General features: G+C 39.0%; 1 protein-coding gene across 8 annotated transcripts in view; it reads right to left on the bottom strand.

Moving 5' to 3' along the window:
- PARD3B (par-3 family cell polarity regulator beta) overlaps positions 1-20,993 on the bottom strand; it is a 406,048-nt gene that overhangs the window by 45,824 nt on the left and 339,231 nt on the right. For all 8 annotated transcript variants that reach the window (XM_064660627.1, XM_064660625.1, XM_064660626.1 and 5 more), the window contains one exon: positions 5,106-5,241. In XM_064660627.1, coding sequence (XP_064516697.1) covers positions 5,106-5,241 — 136 coding nt within the window. The remainder of the gene's footprint in view (positions 1-5,105; positions 5,242-20,993) is intronic.

Genomic DNA, 20,993 nt, shown 5'->3' on the forward strand with positions numbered 1-20,993 from the left:
GTACCAGTGGGCTTTGCTAAGATGACATATGGCACTGGAACTGTTTCCCCTGGTAAATAAGAGCATGTACATAGTGCATGCATGAAGACATGAACATTTCAGGCTCCCTTCTGGTTCAGATAATCTGTGCCAAATCCAACCTTTGTGTAAGTAGGAATGACTCCAAACAAGTTATAGGAGTCACTCTTTATTACTAGTATTAATGGAAGTGAATTTGGCTCTCCTTGCATGTGCCATTTGGAATAGTTTATTTTTCACATGAGGTTTGGCAGGGATTTTTCCCAAATAATTTCCCCCCAAAACTACCCCCAAAAGCTGGCCTGCACATTTCAAAATCACTCTGCTTAGTTTGGACAGCTCTGTAGAATACACCCCAATCTGAAATCTTCATTATGCAGAGATAAGTAGTGACCATAAAAAGTTCTTGATTGGTAAGTTAATCATACATCCTAATACACTGTTTTGCGTACTCAATTAATATTTTAAAAACAATTAATTCTTATCCATGTTTTTCAAAGCAGCTATACTTTAAGTAAGTTATTGTCCTTTTATTTTTTTTTTAAATTTAATGTTTTCTACTAATAGTCTATGGACTCAAAGTCTGGAATTTTCATCAGTTTCTACTATATGGTTTCACATAGTACATAAAATTGTCAGCTTCTCCCATTGCGCTAGAAGACAGGAATGTTACTATTCTAGAAGTTGGAATTTTGGTTTCTAACCATAGTCCAACACAAACGTTTGTGTGTTTTGGGAACCTAACCTATTTGAAATGCAACATCCTGAACCTGGAATTAATTGATCATGAAAAGTACAAACAGCTCCTTATTCATCCTGAAGCAAGCGCAGAACCCTTTGACACATTATGGAAAAATAATGCAGTTATTAATGCTCCTTTCTTTGTTCTGGTTGATTTTTAGGCTTGGAACCCTGCCAGGCACACAATAAAGTACTTGGCCTTTAGCACAGACAGGCATGATTCTTCTTTCATACTCTCAACATGGAACTGACAAAACTCAGTACATTACGGATTTGTTTCAACGGAAATGTTCACAGTTAGTATCCAAAGACAGGTTTTCTTGTATCTTTAGGTTATTTACAAGCTTTCAAATCTGATCTGCAAATAAGGAAATGGCTTTTAGACCCAGTTAACACAAGGTTTGGTACACTGAAGCAGATGTAGTCACTAACAGGTGAAGAACTATTTGCAATGTGGCTGGTATTACATGCAATCCTTGAATGTACTTTAAAAAGATAAAGTTTCAAGGATTTGCTGCCACCCTGAAGGAAAGAATTGATGTTTTAAGTAACTGGATTTGTACAAAGTCTGTAAGACAATCCAAGTAAATCCTCAAATAGATGATTAATTCCTCATTATTTAAATGCCTTTAAATACAAGTGCAGATGCTAAGTGCACAGCTTTGTCTTGACAGCTCCTTAGCTATTTCTTATGATCTGCTATTAGGCTGTGACTCTAAAGCCCTGAAAAAGAGCGCCTATGAAAAAGCCTTCCAACTCCTAGAGATACTAAGTTCTTGAAGCTTATGGCTTACATAGTTCTCTCAGGGTCTGACTGATACTGCAGCTATAATAATAGTAAACATCCTCTGCCTCATTCAGGAGACCCAGATTAGCTTTGTACTGGATAGATTCATGAGTACTTTGAATATCTGATGTTCCACTAAGACATGAGCATGTGTGCATATGCCTAAACTCTTTTTTGAGCTGATACATCATAATATACTCTAGCTGTCAGAAAATTTTAGGCTAATCTCACATTACACTGACAACAATAGGCATTCATTTTCCTAGACAATATTTATACTTATCATCAGCCTGTCCTTTGGTTAACTAGCTGAGGTCTACTTTAAGCCTTGTGATCCACTCTACAGAATTTGGCTTATCATTTATCCTGGTCGTAAACCTAAAAAGAGAGGGTGGGAGAAGGGGGGCAAGGGGCAAGTCCAAAGGATGCAAAACTCAACAACAAATGGAAGCACAATAGAACTGGAAAAGAATTTCAAAGGATCTGGTTTTATAGCACAGAGAGTGCTATATACATGCGTCTGTTTATGGAGACACACTAAACTGAATTATTCAGTTCCTTACAAAAAGAAAAAGAACAGACTGTGGGGAAGAGAGAGCAGAATGAAGGCGCAAGAGAGCAAAAATTCATCCAGCAACAGATGAGAAGAACAGAGAAGAATTGGAAAATGGATGCAGGGGGGAGGAATGGATGAGAGAATAGCAGGCCTATTTAAAATGAATTTTTGACCTTATTTTTAAAACATTTATGGATCCCAATTGCCTGTCATGAGATCATTTCCCCCTACAATGCTAGCTTTTCAGCCGGCTCTGCACTTTAACTTGATTTATCCCACTTAAAAAAAGTAGATTGTTAGAAATACCCCTTCTATTAGAAATTTTGTCCCATTACAGTGTCAGCTAAAGGCCACTTGTCAATGTCAGCTTTATCAGATAGAAATTTGCCTCATGAGTTTTTAGATACTATTTTGGAGAACAAGACCCAGGGTCCATTTTTGAGGCTGCTGATTTGCGATGGGATAGTGTCTTCTCAAATTATCCTCTGCTTTTCCCAACTTATCTGCATGTTTCATGAGATGGTGGGAAGTGATTACAGCAGCTGCTGTACATTAGAAAGACATCTTGTAGGAAAGTTGGCTTAAGTAAAACAGTTGACTGAGAAAAGCAAGGATAGAACTAATTGAGTCTTAAAAATATATAGAGAGACCCAGTATCTCTTTTCCAGCTGCAGCTTCCCTGGTGCCATAACCTCCTGTGGGAAGGAAGAAAACTTATAGCAGAAGGTTTTCCTCCTCAGCTGTCTGTTGATTCTTTAAAGAAAGACCTGACATCCTGAAGATTAGAGTAAGTTTTTATTTATTCAAAATCATGCAATTAGTCATCTTCACTGATGAGTAAAGGTAGAAAAAAAATCAGCTGTTGTTCAGCCTGCGTTACAACAGTACTGCTGAGGGTCAGCAGCCTGAGGTGGGAATGATGGCTTTGCTTAAAAAATATCTGGAGGACTCTTGTGCTAAGATGTTTTGAGACATTTGTTTTTCTTTTTAATATTTCGATTCTATTTTTGTTCCTTCTTTTCTGTCTGAATAAATTGATGTAACATAGGTATTTTAAGGGTAAAACTATATATAAGAGTAACAAATTTCAGCCACGAGTCAAAAGAGAGCAAGCTGTGGCTGCAATATTTTCCAGACTAAAAGACAGTGCCTATGAAAGCAAAGCTGGATGGATCAATGGGTGATATTGTTGCAGAGAAGAGACCAGAAGTCTTGGAAATTTATAAACCACTTCAACAAGAAGAACTGTTGCAGCAACAAACTTCAGAGCATTAAAGCCCTCAAGGTAAACTCTGATTTTTGAGCCGACTGCCATTCCTCACAACAAAAACATTTAAAAATATTCTGCACTGGAAGGACAAAACACAACAATCCTGGTGCCACTATTATTAATCATTTCAAGATTGAGACACTTAAAGCGCCCTTTCAGGTGCTCTGATTAAGGACAACGTGCCTCACAGGAAAAGCAAAGCTTTGGAAATCAGTAATCTCTGGGCATTACACCTAATAGGAAAGGCTTAGAAAGGATTACCTAGAAGAAACCTTTGTGAATCTTGTGAAACTACACTGGACCATAAATCTCAACCTCCTCTGAGGATCAATAAAGCTTTATCAGTTTCAGATAAGAAGTAGAAATCCTCAGGTTGCTGAAGACCTACCATTGACCTAGTCTGAGGGCTGTCAGGACACTTAACACAACATAGTATTTCAACAGAAAGACGCATTTGATGCATATTCTTATTTTAGTTTACAAAAGCAATTCAGAAAAAGAATAGCAGCTACACTGGCTCCCAAATTTGGTTCACAAAATTTAAGGCAGTAGATTACAGTTAACTGCTCCAAGGAAAGAATTATTTTGCTGAAGATGACACTTTTGGTAATTGAATCAGAGGAATATATACAACAACAGTTTTGGAGTTAATGAACAAATATATATGATAATTTATGTAAAAACACCCCTTTCAACTCTATATCTCTCTGTGATTGCAATAATGTCTAGTCTTGCTTAGGATTTTTTAGACTACAACCTCAATCATTGCAGATTTCACTTCAGGATTCACACTGATAGTTTGGAGACATTAAACCCAACAACGTTAGTTCAAACTTCTCTTGTATATAGATCCTTGAGATTTTAACATAATTCTGTGTTTTTTTAAACTAAAATTTCAAATTTAGCATAAACTGCATTTTATCAAAGTTACATTTTTGAATGCTGGTTGATTATAATTACTTCTAAAGAGACAGAGTCCAACTCTGAAACCTGCTCAGGCAGAGCTCTTGAGTACTCATAGACTATAGCTGTTGCATTTATTTAAATAAAATAAATTTTCAAAAATCTGGCACTGTAGATTTAACCTCTGATTCTACCATGGGTTATAGGTTACTCTTCAGTAGAGGGGTAGATAATATGTCTCTGTGTAGTGTGAGTTCTAGATGTAAAACAGGGAATACAGCATGCCTATAACAGTTCTATAGCATTGGTAGAATATTTTAAGATCTTTTGATAGGAGAGGAGCAAATTATTACATTTAAAAGTTAACAGAGGCTGTATCATGGCCAGATTGCTACTGTCCAGTGTGCAGAAGGAAGGGCAGGAGTAGACATGCCTCTATTTCCTCCCTCTCACTTTGCAACTAAGCACAGGGAGAGTCTGCTCTTCTAACACTCTTGTTAACCCAGAGATCACTGGATGAACTGCAAGAGTATTATAAATCCTGCTGAAAAGCCCAGATGCTACCACTAGTGATACAGTTTGGCAGCGACTCTGTAACTTGGGCCTAAAGAGAGGAAACCTGGGCCTAAATCAAACACAGCGAACAGACAAGTTAATTTTAGCCAAGTTCTTGTTATTAACATTTTCTGTGATGGGCTGGCATTAAGGATTTCTCCATTTCTACGGACTTCCCAAATTCATGTTAAGCTGATATAGGATTTCTGGGAAACAAAAACCTTTTGCTAACCCTGATTGTTGCAAAAGCACTTTGCATCACGTTGTGGACCTACCCAACGCTGGTCGTAGTCAGACAGCTGTGTTCGTCCTTCGTCGTCCTCATAGAAAGGTAAACCTTCTCGCCTGGCCTGGTGGTACTCCTTCCGTAACCTCTGGATACGGTCAGCATTCCCACTACCTGTACAGCCACTGAGAAAAAAAAAAACAAACAGCAAATTAAATAAAACTTCTATGAACACACATATGTAATACCAGGTAAACACACAGAATTGCTAGAACTGAGACAAATGGATTATGTTTGATTCGCCTGACTTGAATAGTGTCCACTGTATCACCCTTATTTTTGCTTTCTTATATTAATAAAGCTGCTATTTGTGAACTTGATCCTTGTTTTCAAAAAATTCTGTCCCTGTCCAAAGAACTTAACAATTCCAGTACAAGACAAGAGACAACAGATGGATGCAGACAGATGGGGGAGCACAAGAAAACTTTTAACATTCCTATGAGCAGCTATAAATGGCTATCATATTTTAATAATAATGATGATGATGATAAACTGACAAAAAAAAAAAGTTTCCTTTTGCTCCCACACTAAATGTGGAATTTCCCTAAAATTACATTTGTTCAAGGTAAAGAATAAACTATTATTCACAGAGAAGCACAGAGAGAAGTTTTATGTTATAAAAAAACAAACTCTCTCCTAATTATACAAAGAACTCAAACATCAGCCATGAAAATACAGAGGAGGCAAGAGAGATGGGAAAGCACACTATTAAATCTTGACACCACCTTTTTAAAGTGGTAATTAAACAGTAATCCACTTAGTAATCCACAAAGACTCACTTGTATGCTGAACTGCGTACACTGCAAACTGCTGTGGTAAAGCTGGTGGAGTCCCTTAGTTTACCTAGTTAAACACATGCCTTTCTGTGGGTTTTGACCCTGGTAAGCCTTCTAAAACCTTACAGCTGGATTCGTACAACTGTAGAATTTCAAGCTATAACCTGGAAATATTAAATGAAATCCTGAAAATGGCTAAGAATTCAAAAAATTTCGATCGTATTTAAAATTAATAAATTAAGTTTCCTGCAGCTATTTCCAGACCTGCTCTAGTCAGCACTTGGGGGGAAAACTGATTGTATGGCTCAGTAGCATTTACTGGCATTCATGGGCAATTATCATACAATAATTTGTGGCTGGTCCTAAACTCAAACTATTGTTATTGCAGCACACCATCATATATTCTCTTAATCTACAACCCTAACTCTGTCTCACCAACAGTGGATTACAGAGATAGAGATTTATTCACATAAGCACAGACTCAGTGGAGCATCTTGATACACTGCACTCCACTATGAGTATGCCAGAATTTAGGGAAGCCTTTTATAGGATTTGCATAGCAAACTGAATTTGGATAGCACATACAAAATACCGGACATAAACCTATCAGTTCAATAGTAACCAGTTAGAAATTAATTGCCAATGAAGGGAAATTCCATGTAGGCTGCAAAGGGAACTGAATATGCAGTCAGGATTGGAAATGTTTGCTTGCAGCATCAGTATGTTTCCATGAAAAATCAAATTACTTCCCTTTCCTAGATCCTAAGTTATCCATCCACTGTACTCTATGCAGTCCCTGAGGTTTCAAGCTTCTCTGGCTGACTTACCCAAGTCTTCCAGAGCATATGAAATTTTTCTCATGGTCTGCCAAGACAGCGCAGAAAGCTTGCACAAACTCTGTGGACTACTGAGGGAAAAAAAAAAAGTATATTCTCTTTTCCCTTTTATTCCTTCCACAGATAAATGCCTCTGCTCCTTGCATGAATTCTTGTCAAATAGCGGAGAACCATTTCCAGTTTGCAGAACACTGAGGTGTAGCTAATGGGGACTATCACTTAGAACAGTGAAGCTTGGTCCACAGCTCATGAGCAGTACAATAATGGTGAAATCCCCTGACTTTACTTGTGAGTACAGATAAAGCATTTAATTAGGGCTGCTAACGTACAGATAAGGCCCAAAGTATTGTCCCAGTTGCTTTGCCAACATCATTGCCCAAAGCAGCACTAGCTAACAGGGAAACGCTGAAATACAGGCAACAGGTCTAGTCTGATTCCAGCCAATCTGACTCCCTGCAGCTCTCTGCAAACTGTATGAGCACCTGCCACCAGTGCCCTAATGGCCACATACCCACTTTCTACCTCCAGGTATTTTGTCTGAAGAGGTAATCTGAAAATACCACGTATTGTATGAAAAACACATATTGTTGGTTTTTCCCCCCCCCTTTTAAAATGAAATCTGAGATTGATATATTGTAAGAGACAGTAACAGCAGTCTGTGCTTCACTGACTGCAGATCTGCTGTAGGTGAACTTCTTTCTGCTCAAACCCATTGAGCCAGCAAGTAGAAGTGGTGCTGCAGAGTTCAAGTTGATTATATATATTACAAGACAGGGCCTGACATATTGTGTTTTGGCAAACCTTTGCCACATTGTATTAAAGTACAAACCCTAACCATGAGAATGAGTAGGAACATTTGAATGAAAGATAGCAGCACATGGAAAATTATCCATCTGGATTAGTGTGAAAACACAAGCATAATCTCTGTGGAAACTAGCAGCTCCGTGAAGTCTGATTTCCTGTGCTTCTCTCCTGTGGGTTCTCTGGTGTCTGATAACGGTTCACACTGCAGTGCTTCACCCCAGAAAGAGCATTCATCTGGGCCTCTCTAGCAAGCTGCTTGTTTTCATAAAACTTAGTGTTCCAGTATCTCTTGAACATCAAGTCACCAATCAAGTCTAGTCCAAGACAGCCAGCATGTTCAGAATTTGTTAGAAAGGTGGGGTGAACAAGTTGGAAGAGGGTCGGTCAGCACATCCGCTTTGCTTTTTCAGGATACAGTTAAAGCTCCACAGGTTGGTTGTTTTTTTTTTTCTTTTCTCCACCACAGTTTATGTAAAAGACATTGGCATTTGAAAGAGCTGCATTCTAGCTTACCATGAAAATTTTACCCACTCCCGGGTAAAGTGAGATAAATATGATGCCCTGTGCAATGCTCATGAAACAGTTCTGAATTTCAAGTTGGCTCCTGACAATTATGTGAATATATGAACCACATTCAAACTCACCAGATGAATTCAATCAGCACTGTGCAAATATCGCATACATAATCTATTAGTTTACCCCAAAGAAACTGAAGCATTGAATTCAAACAGAATGAAGTCATCAGTAATAAAAAAAAGAAACTGATAAGGCAATATTAAAAAAAACCCAACACAATATTCCAAGATTTGCAGAGAAGATCATACATTGACTGTAAACTATTCTCCCATCTGCCTATAAATACATAATTAAAAAATATTGGTTTGATCAGATAGCAGTTCTCAGACAGGGAAACAGCAGATGAATACCAGTTCAAATGTTTCAGATGCATGACTATTTACACTAAAAAGAAACCTGAACTTACAGAGGAAATATAAAAACAATACTCCAATCAAAGTCACTTTATATTAAGGACACTTACTGAAGCTTTTCAGCAAGCCTAGTAAACACAGCAGACAGGTTTCTTTTACAGTAGCTTTACATTTAATGCAGTGATCTCCTTGAGGAGACATAAATATTACAGTTCTCATAATATCTACAATTTTGTGCACTGACATGGCTCCACAGCTGTGCTATAGGTTCTTCAGAGAACCTTGCAACCACACATACATGATCCCCTCCACCATAACCTGTTCCCAGGATCTAACATTTAATCTACCCACGGACTTCTCTGTGTCACGACAAGACTGTAAGAGAACCATGCACTCTGCATTCTGTGATTGATTTCGGAATGATTTCCTAAAGTTGTGCTACATGTAAGGAGAATGATTCAGAAATGGCTGATACTGGGAAGTTTTAAAATAATATCTAGGTGAGCAAATAAATCTCTGAGAAACTTCAAAAAGAGTTTAGCAAAGACTCAGGTGCTGATTTCAAACAACAGTAACAAAACCTGTCCAAAATTCCAAGCCATAAACAATATTAAAAGAAGTTTAGCAGTTCTTCAAATATGCTGCACACACTGTAAGGTTTTGGTTGTTTGGTTTTGTGTTTTTTTTTTTTAATCTAACATGAACATTGAAGAGAGGAAAAAGCACATTCCTGTCAGCCATTCTCTAGTTTTGTTAGATACAGACCTTAAAACCAAAACTTTCTTCTCACCTGGGAGAAAGATAAAAAAAGTCTCAGTGATCGTTCTACCCCATGCTGCTGGGGCTGTACTACCAACTGAACAAACACCAGAAATCAGCAACCTCTGCCCTGTGCCTGCCCCTGTCAGAAGCACTATGCAGGTTACACCTTGCCCACTGCAAATGCAAAGGGACCTGCTATGAAACAGTCACTCAAGTGATACAGCTGGAACAGGCAACCCAAGACAAAAAGGAAACCATAATGTGGCACAGACTTAGCTTCAAGCTATCTCTAACATTATGTAAAATATGACTATGAAATTTCGTCCCATCATCTCTGAAGAGACAGATGAACAAGCACCACAGCAATAACATTTTATATCTAATATGACAGACAAGTTATTTTTTCAAAGAATCAAAACACCATAATCAGTGTTTAATACGTATGGCTCAGGTTTAGCACAATAAAATCTCCCCTCTGTTCTTCCTCTGAGTTGCTAATCAGGATTTCCATCATTCAGGTTAAAATGACAATTTTAAATTAGTGACTTCTTGATGCAGCTTTCTTGATAACACAAAATTAAAAACAAGTGTTGCACATACAGAGTAAGATGAACCACTTACTGTATATAAACATATATTTAAGGAGGCAATAGACATTTTGTTTCTGGTGGTTTTCCTAAACACATTAATATTGCTTTTTTGCCAGCCACTTCTTTCACTCAGCTGACTGTCAGCCCCTAAGCAAACAACTGGTGCTCCCAAGTTAAAACAAAACAAGCAAAAAAAAAAAGAAGAAAGAAAAAAAAACCTCTTCTTTTAGAGAATTTTCCTGTAACAAACAAATCCAAGACAAAACGTGATTCACAGACTCTAGAAAATGGACAATCTTCCATTCACAATCTGGTATAAAACCAAACTAATTTTACATACTGAAAGGAACACAGTGGTCTACAAAGATGTACAGTATAAGGGAGTCCAACAGAGAATGTAAGAATATCTTTCACTTAGGATAAAACTTACATTTTGAAGTTATAACAAATAAATATTTGAGTAAGTTACTCTTTCAGTTCCAGCCCTTGTCTTTCTACCCTGAAGTATTACATTGCTCATGAAGATATTTCTGCAATCTCAATAGTAAGAGGGAATAAAAAGAATGGTGGGAAGTGATAAAAAGAAAATCAATTATAAGAACATAATTCTACAATATTTCAGCTTTCATCTTTGTCACCACCAAGAGAAAGAGACTTTAGAGAGAAATGAACATTTGTTGTTTTCATATGCACTTGCTTAAAGGAACGGCATTGTAAGACTTGTCAGAAATACCTTGCTGACACCACTGATATTGCCTTGCAGGTTCCAGATTCACTCTTTGATATTCAGTCAAAGCCAGCCTGAGTTTTGGCTACACTTGATTTGGACACTTGTGCAAAGTGACTCTAAGATGACTTTGAGCCCTGTTGCATTTAGACAGGACTATCTGAGAAGGTCTGTATAGATGGGCTGACGTGAGAAGCATTGGATGGATATGTTTCTCTCTGTGTACATAAATACATATAAAGAATCATAAATAAACTGCAGAAAAACAAGTGACACTGAAGAAGCTATTTATGCTTATTTGAGCTTATTTGAACCTGTATATTAAAGTCCCTGAACCTCAATCTGCTTTACAATATTTTAAAAAATCATAAATGTGCTTCAGTTGTACATAAGCTGTCACCTTTCAATTCTTTAGGCTAACATAAAAGCAATACAATCACTTCAGTCCAAAAGGTCAAAGCCTCCTAGGGCAGCACATGACTACCATTTGTCTGGATGTAAATTGAGTCCCATTGACCCTGTAGCATCACTACTGACCTCTTGACATTAGGAGCTTAGTGGAAAGAGAGAAGACAATATTCTCAGGTTCCTACAGACTCATTAGGAAGAAAGAAGGAAAGAGAACCTGGCATGATATGAATTAGCATTGTCATTAACCTTTTCTTTCCCCAAATAGCCCATAATATGTTTATAGTAGCCTCAAAAGAGCTATCTGAAGACTGAGACCAACAGATTTGTATCACTTTCAGTTTTTCCAAACTGTTTATAAAATATCTCAGTGGCTTGACACAAAGCATCCTTTTATGTTTCCCTCCCTTCGTATGATACACACCACCTTTTCCTGTTTGTCATGGCAGATGGCCTAGACATTCAAATGAGCATCATCTTTTCAAACCAGGCCACTTTTCATTTCCATTACTCTCCTTTGTAACTTATAGTTGACTACAGCTGGCCAGAAATAACAGGAGGTATACTCCAATTTGTTGTTTTATGGAAACAAAACTGGCATGCTGAGGCTTGACTTCACTGTAAGCAGACGTGGTATGTGCTACTCTCAACAGAATCAGGTTATTTGCAAGCAAGTAGAAAGGGAAGAAAAAAAGGCAGACATTTTCTTGTTTGTAGCCAAACTGTCATCTTTCTTTTAAAGAAAAGACTTTCTTTTTTTCTTTTTTCTTCTGAATGTATTGTGCCTCATCAAAGAAGGCAATCACCAGATTTTAACTAATAATAAAAAAAGAGATGTCTTTACAGTTCAGGCTGGTTAATGGCAATGTCTGTTTCTGGCATGGGACCAGTTTATTGCTGTCTTGTTGATCTGAGATGTGCACTTGTCTCTGAAGGGCTAGGAAAGCAGGGAGATTAGGGACTCAGCTGCTGACAACAACCAAACTCTCTATAAACAATACACAATGAAAATAATGAAAAACAGATTTTCCTGGTATTTTCAGTAGCCTCTAGACAATGCAACGGTTTCTGGTTTCTTCACTAAAGATGATATCAATTATGCCTTTTATCCATCATGCAGAAGTCACGTGTGAGGCATAATTGAAGGCCTTCTCTCCAAGGTAATTTCATCTGGATTTACACAGCAAAGTACTTAAATTGCCTTTTTTGGCACTTTGTATTACAACACAGCTTGGGAGGGGTTATTTTACTTTACTGATGTAAAGCAGCTGGCATATTTACAATAGATAGGTCACATCAACACAGAGCAGATTTTCAACCCTCCAAACCCCATTTACAGCAGCTTTAACAATTCAACAAAGCAAATGCTGAATGCTAAACTCTTGTGTAGAAATGTAACTCTATTTCTTAATGGCTATCACACCTGCCTGCAACTGGCAGCTAGGTTTTTTCACTTGTAGGCTATTGCTTTTTGCAATAAGTTTATTCAACTTATCGCTAAAGCTGAAATAATAAGTACTTTACAGACTTCCAATGAATTAGCCATTCAACAGTCCCTCAGGAATTCTCTTTACCACACACAAAGCAAAAGCAGGAGGGAGAGAAGGTGACAATTCAGTGCAGTCTTAATTTCTGCACTCCCTTCTGAGAAAAGAATCGAAGGTCTACAAATTTGCTCACAGTAGCTGCTTCTGCCCATGTTCTAAAACAGATTTTGTTGAAAACTACAAAGCCCAGAGTAACTATCCATTTTCTCCCAGAAATTACCTCTCCAAGTTTCACACTAGAGACTATATCATCCTGCTCTTTGTTCACACATGCCAATCTACGCCATCGTCAAAGTGGAGGCAACCAATCCTCTGTGTGGGTTGCTTTTTTAATACCTGGCCTAGGTAGAAAACTCAACCTCAACTAAAAAAAGAAAAAAAAGTCTCTGTGTCTGTAATTCTGTGACAGATATAGCTTACATTTAATAAAAAAAAATCACACCATATGCAAAGCATCAGGGAAAAGCACAGATCTCAGAGCCAAAACACATCCAACTATGAAGCTGGCTTTTTTTGGGTGTTTTTAATGAATGGTCACTACGAGGATAACATTAATTCAGCAATAGGACTTTTACGGGAAAAAAATACAAATGTAATTTATCTTTTTTAACTGTCAGCTGCATTTCCAAAGCTTTAAAGTCTGTAGCTTCCAGCGGCCTTTTGTCTTTCTGCCATGGCAGGAATATCTTGGACAGCTGTAAGAGCTTTGTAAGCTATCTTTCTCAAAATCCATTAGCTAATTCAAGGAACCTAATTAGAGCTGCCATTTTGATGGAGCATATTGAATGCTCTGTATAAACTAGTAACACCATCAATGTTTATTAAAAATTGCAAGAACCAAAGCTCTCAGTTCCATATAAATATTAATGGACTGATACACAATAGTTATTGAAATATAGATGGCATTATGACCACAGAAATACACACAGGTATACTTACAACCCAGTGTGATGCATTTATGCACAAAGGCTGAAGTACAGAAGCAAAACCTAGGGACAATTTTACACAAACTGTTGAAAATTGACCAGCTTCCATTTACACTATTCTTATGTGCATTAAGGGAAGCAAAGCACACTAAAGATGATTTGTTTCTTGTGTTTTTCCTGAGCAGTGTGCTGACAATTTGGAGTGCATTTTGAGCTTACCTCAAGAATGCACTCCAGCTGGAACCATTTTATAGCTCCTCTTAAACCAGCCACTCCAATCACTGTACTTTGTAGACATTTACACATATTCCAGTACTATACTGTTTAAGGGTATCCAAAGATTCAAAGGGAATTTGCACTGTAGAGTTAAACCTCAAATTTTGCTGTAGACAGCAACAAAATCGGTGAAAGGAGCCAGACATCTGGAGCAATGCTTTCCTACTTTCTGCTGCGTAAAAGCCCAACTATAATGAAAAAACAACTCGCAGACAACGATACAACACATGATATACTGACCACTCTAAGAACATATCAGAGACCTAATTAGGTTAGGCTGTACAAGCATATGCCTTTGGCTGCAGAAATAAAAAGTTTTCTGGCTACTTCACAGCTTTGTTTTTAACTTGATACTTCAAAAATGGAACTGCAGAAAACCTCATATGTTACCATTTCAATCTGATGTACACTTCCATACGCATCTAACAGTGCCTGGATTCTATTTATATGTACAAATAAATATACGTGCATAGAAAAATCATCAGATTTGCTACAGAAAGACAGCAGATGTTCTTATTAAGCCACTGGCACATGCAAGGTGAAGCGTGTAAGCCTTATATGGAAAGCATTTAATGTTCCAACTACAACCTAAAGAAAAGCACAGACAACAAATGAAATTATTTCTAACACACTTTACTAGCTCAGAGTGCAAGGCACAGCAAAATGGAAGCACTGTTGAGTGAGCTCGAATGACTTATAACACACGGGGCTTCTCACAGAGGGGTATAATCCATATGCACTCTTCAGAACATCCTATCTCCAATATAATGATCCAAAGTTCACTTATTCAGAATATATACTAAAATGACACATGAAACATTTAACAGATGTGCAAGTGAAATGGGCTTAATTGTATTTTCTACACTGTAATAGTGCAAGGGGCTAAAAATTTTATAACAATCTTACTGTGGGGACAACCCTGAAGGTAAATTCATTTTGGTTCTCTGATAGGGCAGTATTTTCAAAATACAATTGAGATTTGAGCAGTTTCATAGGAACAGACTCAAAAATCAAAACATCAGTTACTACTAGCTTCTCTCAGGAATTATATATGGCAAATTTAGCTTGTGGTTACTGCTCAACAAAAACCCTGCCAGATGCTGAAGTGGTAGATGGATTTTTGCAAAGTTCTGCTGCCTTCAAGGCCACCTTGTCTTCCCTTCCAGCTGCCTCCCTCCTTGGGCACCCCTGCCTGGTGCAGCTAGGCTCCTCAAAGCACAGTTGTTTTGTTCACACTTGCGAAGACTGGGGAGTGCACATTCCTTCAACTAGCTTTCATCACAAGCTCCCCATTGACAGAATTAAACACTTTATAATCAAACTGCATTTTGGGGAAGTGTTTCTGAACTCAGGGGCCTAAAGTTAGCAGCATAACTTTATTACTTTGTATTATGCGGGCAGTAGAAGCTCCTGGTCTTCCAAACATGCACTGTTTTTCTAGCTCCTCCTTCTTATAGCTGCAGCCCCACTGCATCTCTGATGGGAAATTACTCCCACTTTTCCAGTTGGAGAAGACAGGGCTGAATTTCAGGTGCTTAAGATTGAAGGTAAGCACTACTCTCTATTAGTAACAAAAAAAAGTTAAATTAAAGTGGAAAAAATGAAGTAACGGAATCTCCAAACTACATAGAACCATTTCTTAGCATACCTTGCCTGGGAAAAGAAGAGTGAGTCTATTGCTGGTCATTTGGCTGGGAAGTACCAGAAATGCTAAAGCAACTGTTCTGGTTCAGGCCCATCTCTGTCTCTACACAATGATTCTCATATGGTTTCAACTGCCATGTTTAAAGACACACCTTACAAGTCCTTTCACATCTGTTTTTGTCTTGCTGCCTCAATTCCCGGTTCTCATCCTGACGTTAGTTTTTCCCTTCACACCTTTTAGCCAAGGATGCTGATTTCCTCCACCCATTATTGGCTTTCCGTACAAGCAAGTCTCTGCCCCACAGGCAACTCTCCTTTCATCAGCAGTCCTTGAGTCCCATTTCCCAGAAGCACTTCCCAAAGCAGCCTGCCAGTGAGGATGGGACTTCAGGTGGCATGGGACACCCAACAGCCTTTCTCCCACTCCGCACTGGTTCAAATGAGCATGCCCATGTCTGGCACATTAACAGACATCAAACTCGCAGTACTAGTAAACTTCTCGCTACTCTGAAGCACTCACATAACATCCACAACTATGGCCTGTCCTAGCAATCCCTTTTAATCTCTAGCTGCTCCAGCCTCTCCTCTGTTCGTATTTTTGTCTTTTCCCTCCATGGCATTTTTTAGTGTTTTGCATTTGAATCAGCTCACCTTTTTCCTCTGTGGAAGGGAGAGTGTAAGGATATGGGAACACTGATCATGACACCTCATCCTTCATTCCTGCAACAGGAGTCTCTTTGGTCCCTGTAGCCTGGAGAACCTATTGCTGGAAAAAACACGTATAGGCTCTGGCAGTTAAGGACAAGCACTTTTGGTGAAGTTAGCAGCCAAGTTTCTATCATGTGTGTGGGAAGTACTCTAAATCTTATAACTTAGTCAAATTGTCACCGTTCAAGGGGTGGCAAAAGGCACAGTCTGGTGTAAGACTAGGCTACGTTCCCTTCCAAAATATAAAGACCCCATTCCAGCATATGGAAAGACTACAGATTCTTGTTGAAAGAAGATATGTTGCTTCTTTTTACGTTTTGCACAGACAAAACAACCCCTCGTTTTCTCCTTCCAGGCCCCCTCAAAACAGCTGTCATCATGTTTCATAAAAATTCAGCTTCAGCACTCCTCCTGCATAGGCATTTTCAACCCAAATGGTTGAAGATTGTCTATGAACAGGTAGAAATACAGTTTTCCAATGAAGTTAAGCCAGCAACTCCCCTCACACAACAGGCATAGCCTGGGTTTCTGTGGCTGTCCCCCTCCATGCCCTATGTGACTTCCTGCTCCATGGCCCAGTGGCTGGCTGCATGTTCCTGAAGGCAGCATAAAGCTGGCTTGCTCCTGGCATCTGCGGGATGAGCGCTCCTTAACAACCACCACACCACCTTTGAGGGTACAGCCTGGTAAGCAGACACTATTCCTGCATGTGCTCCAGACTAAGCTGTAGTCAGCTTAATTAGAAACTTAATTGATGAGTGCTACTTCCTTCACTTGTCCATTAAGATAAGTACAGCACATGGACATTTCAACCCATCAAAGAAGAGAAAATGCATTAATTTTGGTTTTCTTAGAGCTGTTAATAAATCTGACACTGTCTGGCAGTTTTCTTCATTTCCTACCATTTGACAGATACTGTGATCACAAGTTACAGAAGATGTTTTTCCTCTGAAATTATCACTCTGGTAATACAAGCCAGAAGGAAACTTTATCAAGATACCAAGAAGCTGGGTATCAGTTTTATTTTTAACTTTATGTGGCTGGTTTGTGAATATCTCTATGTGATAAAAAAATAAATTCCATCCGGTACTATTAAAAATCACACACACATGGAGACACATTGCAAATGACTGTATTACAGCAAATAATCACACCATGTATTTATCAGTAAAAGCCAGTATTCCTCTCATATAATCAGCCTGGCTCTACTTAGACCCCTTTACTGTAAGAGCTCTTGCAACTGTTTTCTTCCTCTTTCTCTCTCTCAAATTGACATTTGTATGGAATCAAGAAAAATCTTCCTTAATAATTTTTCATTACTAATGGCTTTTTTTGGTATGTGTATTTGAGAAGAGGGAAGGCAAAGGGCAGGAAAAAGGAGCTTTAAGTGCTCTGCAAATTATCCTCCTGAATCTGGGCCTCATAAATCCTATCAAATGTTATATTTCATCAATAGGCTGAAAAAGCTTTTTTCTCTGTAATGATGAAGCCTGGGTTTAAAATTTATAGTTTCATTTTAGAAATGGACTATAAAAAGAGTCTGCCTTGGCTGTCCATCAACTGTAGCTGACATTAGCAAGTTAGGTGTGGACTTTCAAAGTGTTATATGTATTTTTTATTTATTATACATGTACATACATACATATAGAGATATATGAGGACATGTATATCACTGTGGGTTTGTGTGTGCATAAATTCACAGTTGGCTTTTAAAAAATTTTGTCTAAAAAACCCATTTTCTTTCAATGCAAGAGGATCTGAGATATTCAGCAGATTAGATTGTGAAGTGATAAAAGTGTCCAGACCAGAGTTGGCTCAAAGATCTGCAGCAACACAAGCAAATTGCATTTTGCTGCCCAAATGATTGAGATAAAGTAGTTTAATTTGTTCTCATTCGTGGGGTGACAAAATGCAATTCAGCAATGGCAGAGCAAGGTTCAGAGAGAGGCAGGGAAGATTTCAATAGGCTGTGGGGAGAAAAAGGGAGGAGAGCAGGCAAGGACCAGAAGGTTTTAGGTGGGGGAAGACAATTAGCAAAGGACTGAGAGATTGGGGAAGAGGGAGTGCAGAGCTTTTACACCTCTCATGCATGGAAAGGAAGGAAAGGAGGCAGCCTCCCCCGTCTTCGTGCAACTCTCTACCTCTACTCCCTTTGCACAAACCCTGGAAACAATTCTGACTTCCCAAAGCTCCTACTTGCTCTCCTGCACTGCCCCTAGTAGAAGAGTGCTGAGATTATGGCTCCTATTCCTGTTGCTGCCACCATTGATGGGAGTCATGTGGGTGCCATGGCTGTCCTCTAAGAGCCCAGAGGCTTCTCTGGCAGCCACAAGAGCAGCTTCCTCAGATGGAGGAGGAGGTAGTCTGCGCATGCTGCCAAAACACCCACTCCTCTCCCCCCTCACCGCCAGAGCCAGAGGTCTGCAACTCTACTCAGTTCCCCCTATGCTTAAAAGTAGCCTTAAAGATAACATTTCTAATAGAAGCATTACTGCTCCCCCAAATCCTCATACTTGTAAAAGGAAACTACATTTAAAGTAAAACCCAGATAAATAAAGTGACATAGCTGCAGTCAGAAAGTGAAGTTCCATTCTGAAGGTAGGGGAGCCCATCTCTCTCCATCTGCTACTAAAAAATGTAATTTTGTAACTCAAAGAATTAATGATGGATTACGTGAAAACAGCAAATCAGATCATTTGTTGAAGCATTATATGAACTAAACAGAAGAGCAGTTAATCTAAATCACATGTGGGATGGTTATTATTGCGTGTTGCCATCGTTGCTGCTGAGTCTGGCTGTAATATTGGTTTTGGTGGCAACACACAGAAAAACCTGAACGTCCTGTTCCTCATTATAAAATGAGAAGAAATCTCACCCTGGGGAACATGGTCAAAGCTGACAAGCGAGTGCTACAGAAAAGACTGGGCAGATGGAGTGGTTAATGGCAAAGGTATTCTGAGTCAAGACTAAGAAAACTAATACCTTCTTCTGTTGCCTCTATTTGGTAACATGAACAAGATGAATAAATAAAAGAACCCACCATTGATGCTTAGGGCACGTGTATACTGCAGCTTCAGATCACTCCTGAAATTCCCTGTTGGGAGGATGTTTGTCAAGGTCCCTGTTGCTAGCCCTGCTGGGAACAGTGGATGGAGGCACTGCAGCAAGGGCAGCACAGAACCCCAGCTGCAGCTCCTCAAATGCACCCACTGCAGGGCCTTTGCTCATTATGGAGGGGAGCTGGCTATGCTTGCCGTGGTCAGCGATGGCACAGGCAAGGGATAATCACTTGTTTGGTATTATCCAGCAGGGAAGCAGGGAAGGGAAGAATCACCCATCCCTATTTTGCAAATCAAGATGCGTTCTGCTTCTAGTGCTAAGATTCCACTGTAAGTATACAAAATATGTTGTGCTTACACCAGTTGATGAAAATGAGGGGAGCTGAAACTGCCTGTATTTCCAAAAAAAGGTATTTGTATTAGTGAAGGGTAACTTTATCAAACCTTGGTGTATCTCTGGAATTCCACGTTTTTTACTGAAAGGCAGCATATAGGAGTGTCACATGAGCAGAAGTTACTTAAAAAAAGAGAATCTTGAACTCTTTCACATTCATACAAGTTAACCCCATTTAACAATGACATTCAGGACACTAAACCAAATACTGATATGGTAGCATTTTCAAACACAAATGCACTCATCCAACAGCACATCAAGAATATTTCTAGCAGCTTATTTTTTCCATAGTTTTCCTGTATGTTTCTCCTTGAAGGTTTCTAAGTAACCAAGCAATTCAACTTTTTCTGTAACTCTTGGACTTTTTCAAACCTGAATTAACTCTTTTACACACAAACATCTTTCTGCCAGTCTGCAAAGAGAAGCTCCTGTCACTGTTCAATCCTTAATTTTTTCCTTTTAAAATCTTTTAATCTGCTTTTCCCCTCCCCCCAAGAATGCTTTGTTTAGTGTTGTTACTCCTTCTTTCCTTGTCTCCTTATTTCCTCACTTCTTCCCTGAGACTCCCACTTTTCTTTCTTTTTTTTTTGTTTTTCCCTTGAGCTCTTAGGAAACCCTGACCTGTTTACAGATAACAACTCACAGAGCTTAAGGGCTAATGTTTTACCCTCTACTCATCATTCTGTATCTGGCTGCAGTCATCAGTAACCAGAATTCATCATCATCAATGGATTTTCAGTGACATGCACTGTATTTGCTCAGATAATGGCCCCACATGTTGCCTTTGAAATGAGGGTGTGACCACTACTTAGGGATATTCGCAAGAGTCAGTAATTGGCATTGCTGCAGGACACGTTTGCTTCATGTTTTGAAGGTAGACCTGCAGAAAAGCAAGCTCTGAAGCTTTGGGTTTTTATGGATGGTATTGTGCTCTCAGAAGGACAAACCAACATTAACCTAAACACATCACCTTTGGACTGAAGCAGGTCACTTGCTAGCTAGTTTGGACCACAGGGGAAGAACTGGCATATGCTGCCTCTTAAAGGTCAGACAAACACATGAAGGTACAGATCTTTTCAAATTCTGTAGTGAGGGCCAGACTAAACCATGTAGGCTGGAATGGCCTCACTCCAGCTTCTGACAGGTATCTTTCTTGCCTCCCCATAATTTTGGGATGGCCTTCAATCTTTAAGACCGCCTCAGGAACACCTGCAGACAAAACACCACTGCAACATCTCCACCAGAGATACAACTCTCCTTGCAATAGGCTCTGCAGAGATGTGTAATGAAAAGACAGTCCTGTTCCCATGCACAGCAGAGCAACGAAAACAGTAAAAGCAGGTGGGGGAGCACAAGATAATATGGAAACAATACTGGTCCGCAGGATGCCTGACAATGACACTTGGAAGGAGGAAAATGTAACATGCCTACACAGGCTGCAAAGACAATTTCAGAGTTTGTGAGCCTCAATGCTGTTTAAAGTCACTACAT

The sequence above is a fragment of the Pseudopipra pipra genome, chromosome 7 (genome assembly GCF_036250125.1).
Source record: "Pseudopipra pipra isolate bDixPip1 chromosome 7, bDixPip1.hap1, whole genome shotgun sequence".
NCBI lineage: Eukaryota > Metazoa > Chordata > Aves > Passeriformes > Pipridae > Pseudopipra > Pseudopipra pipra.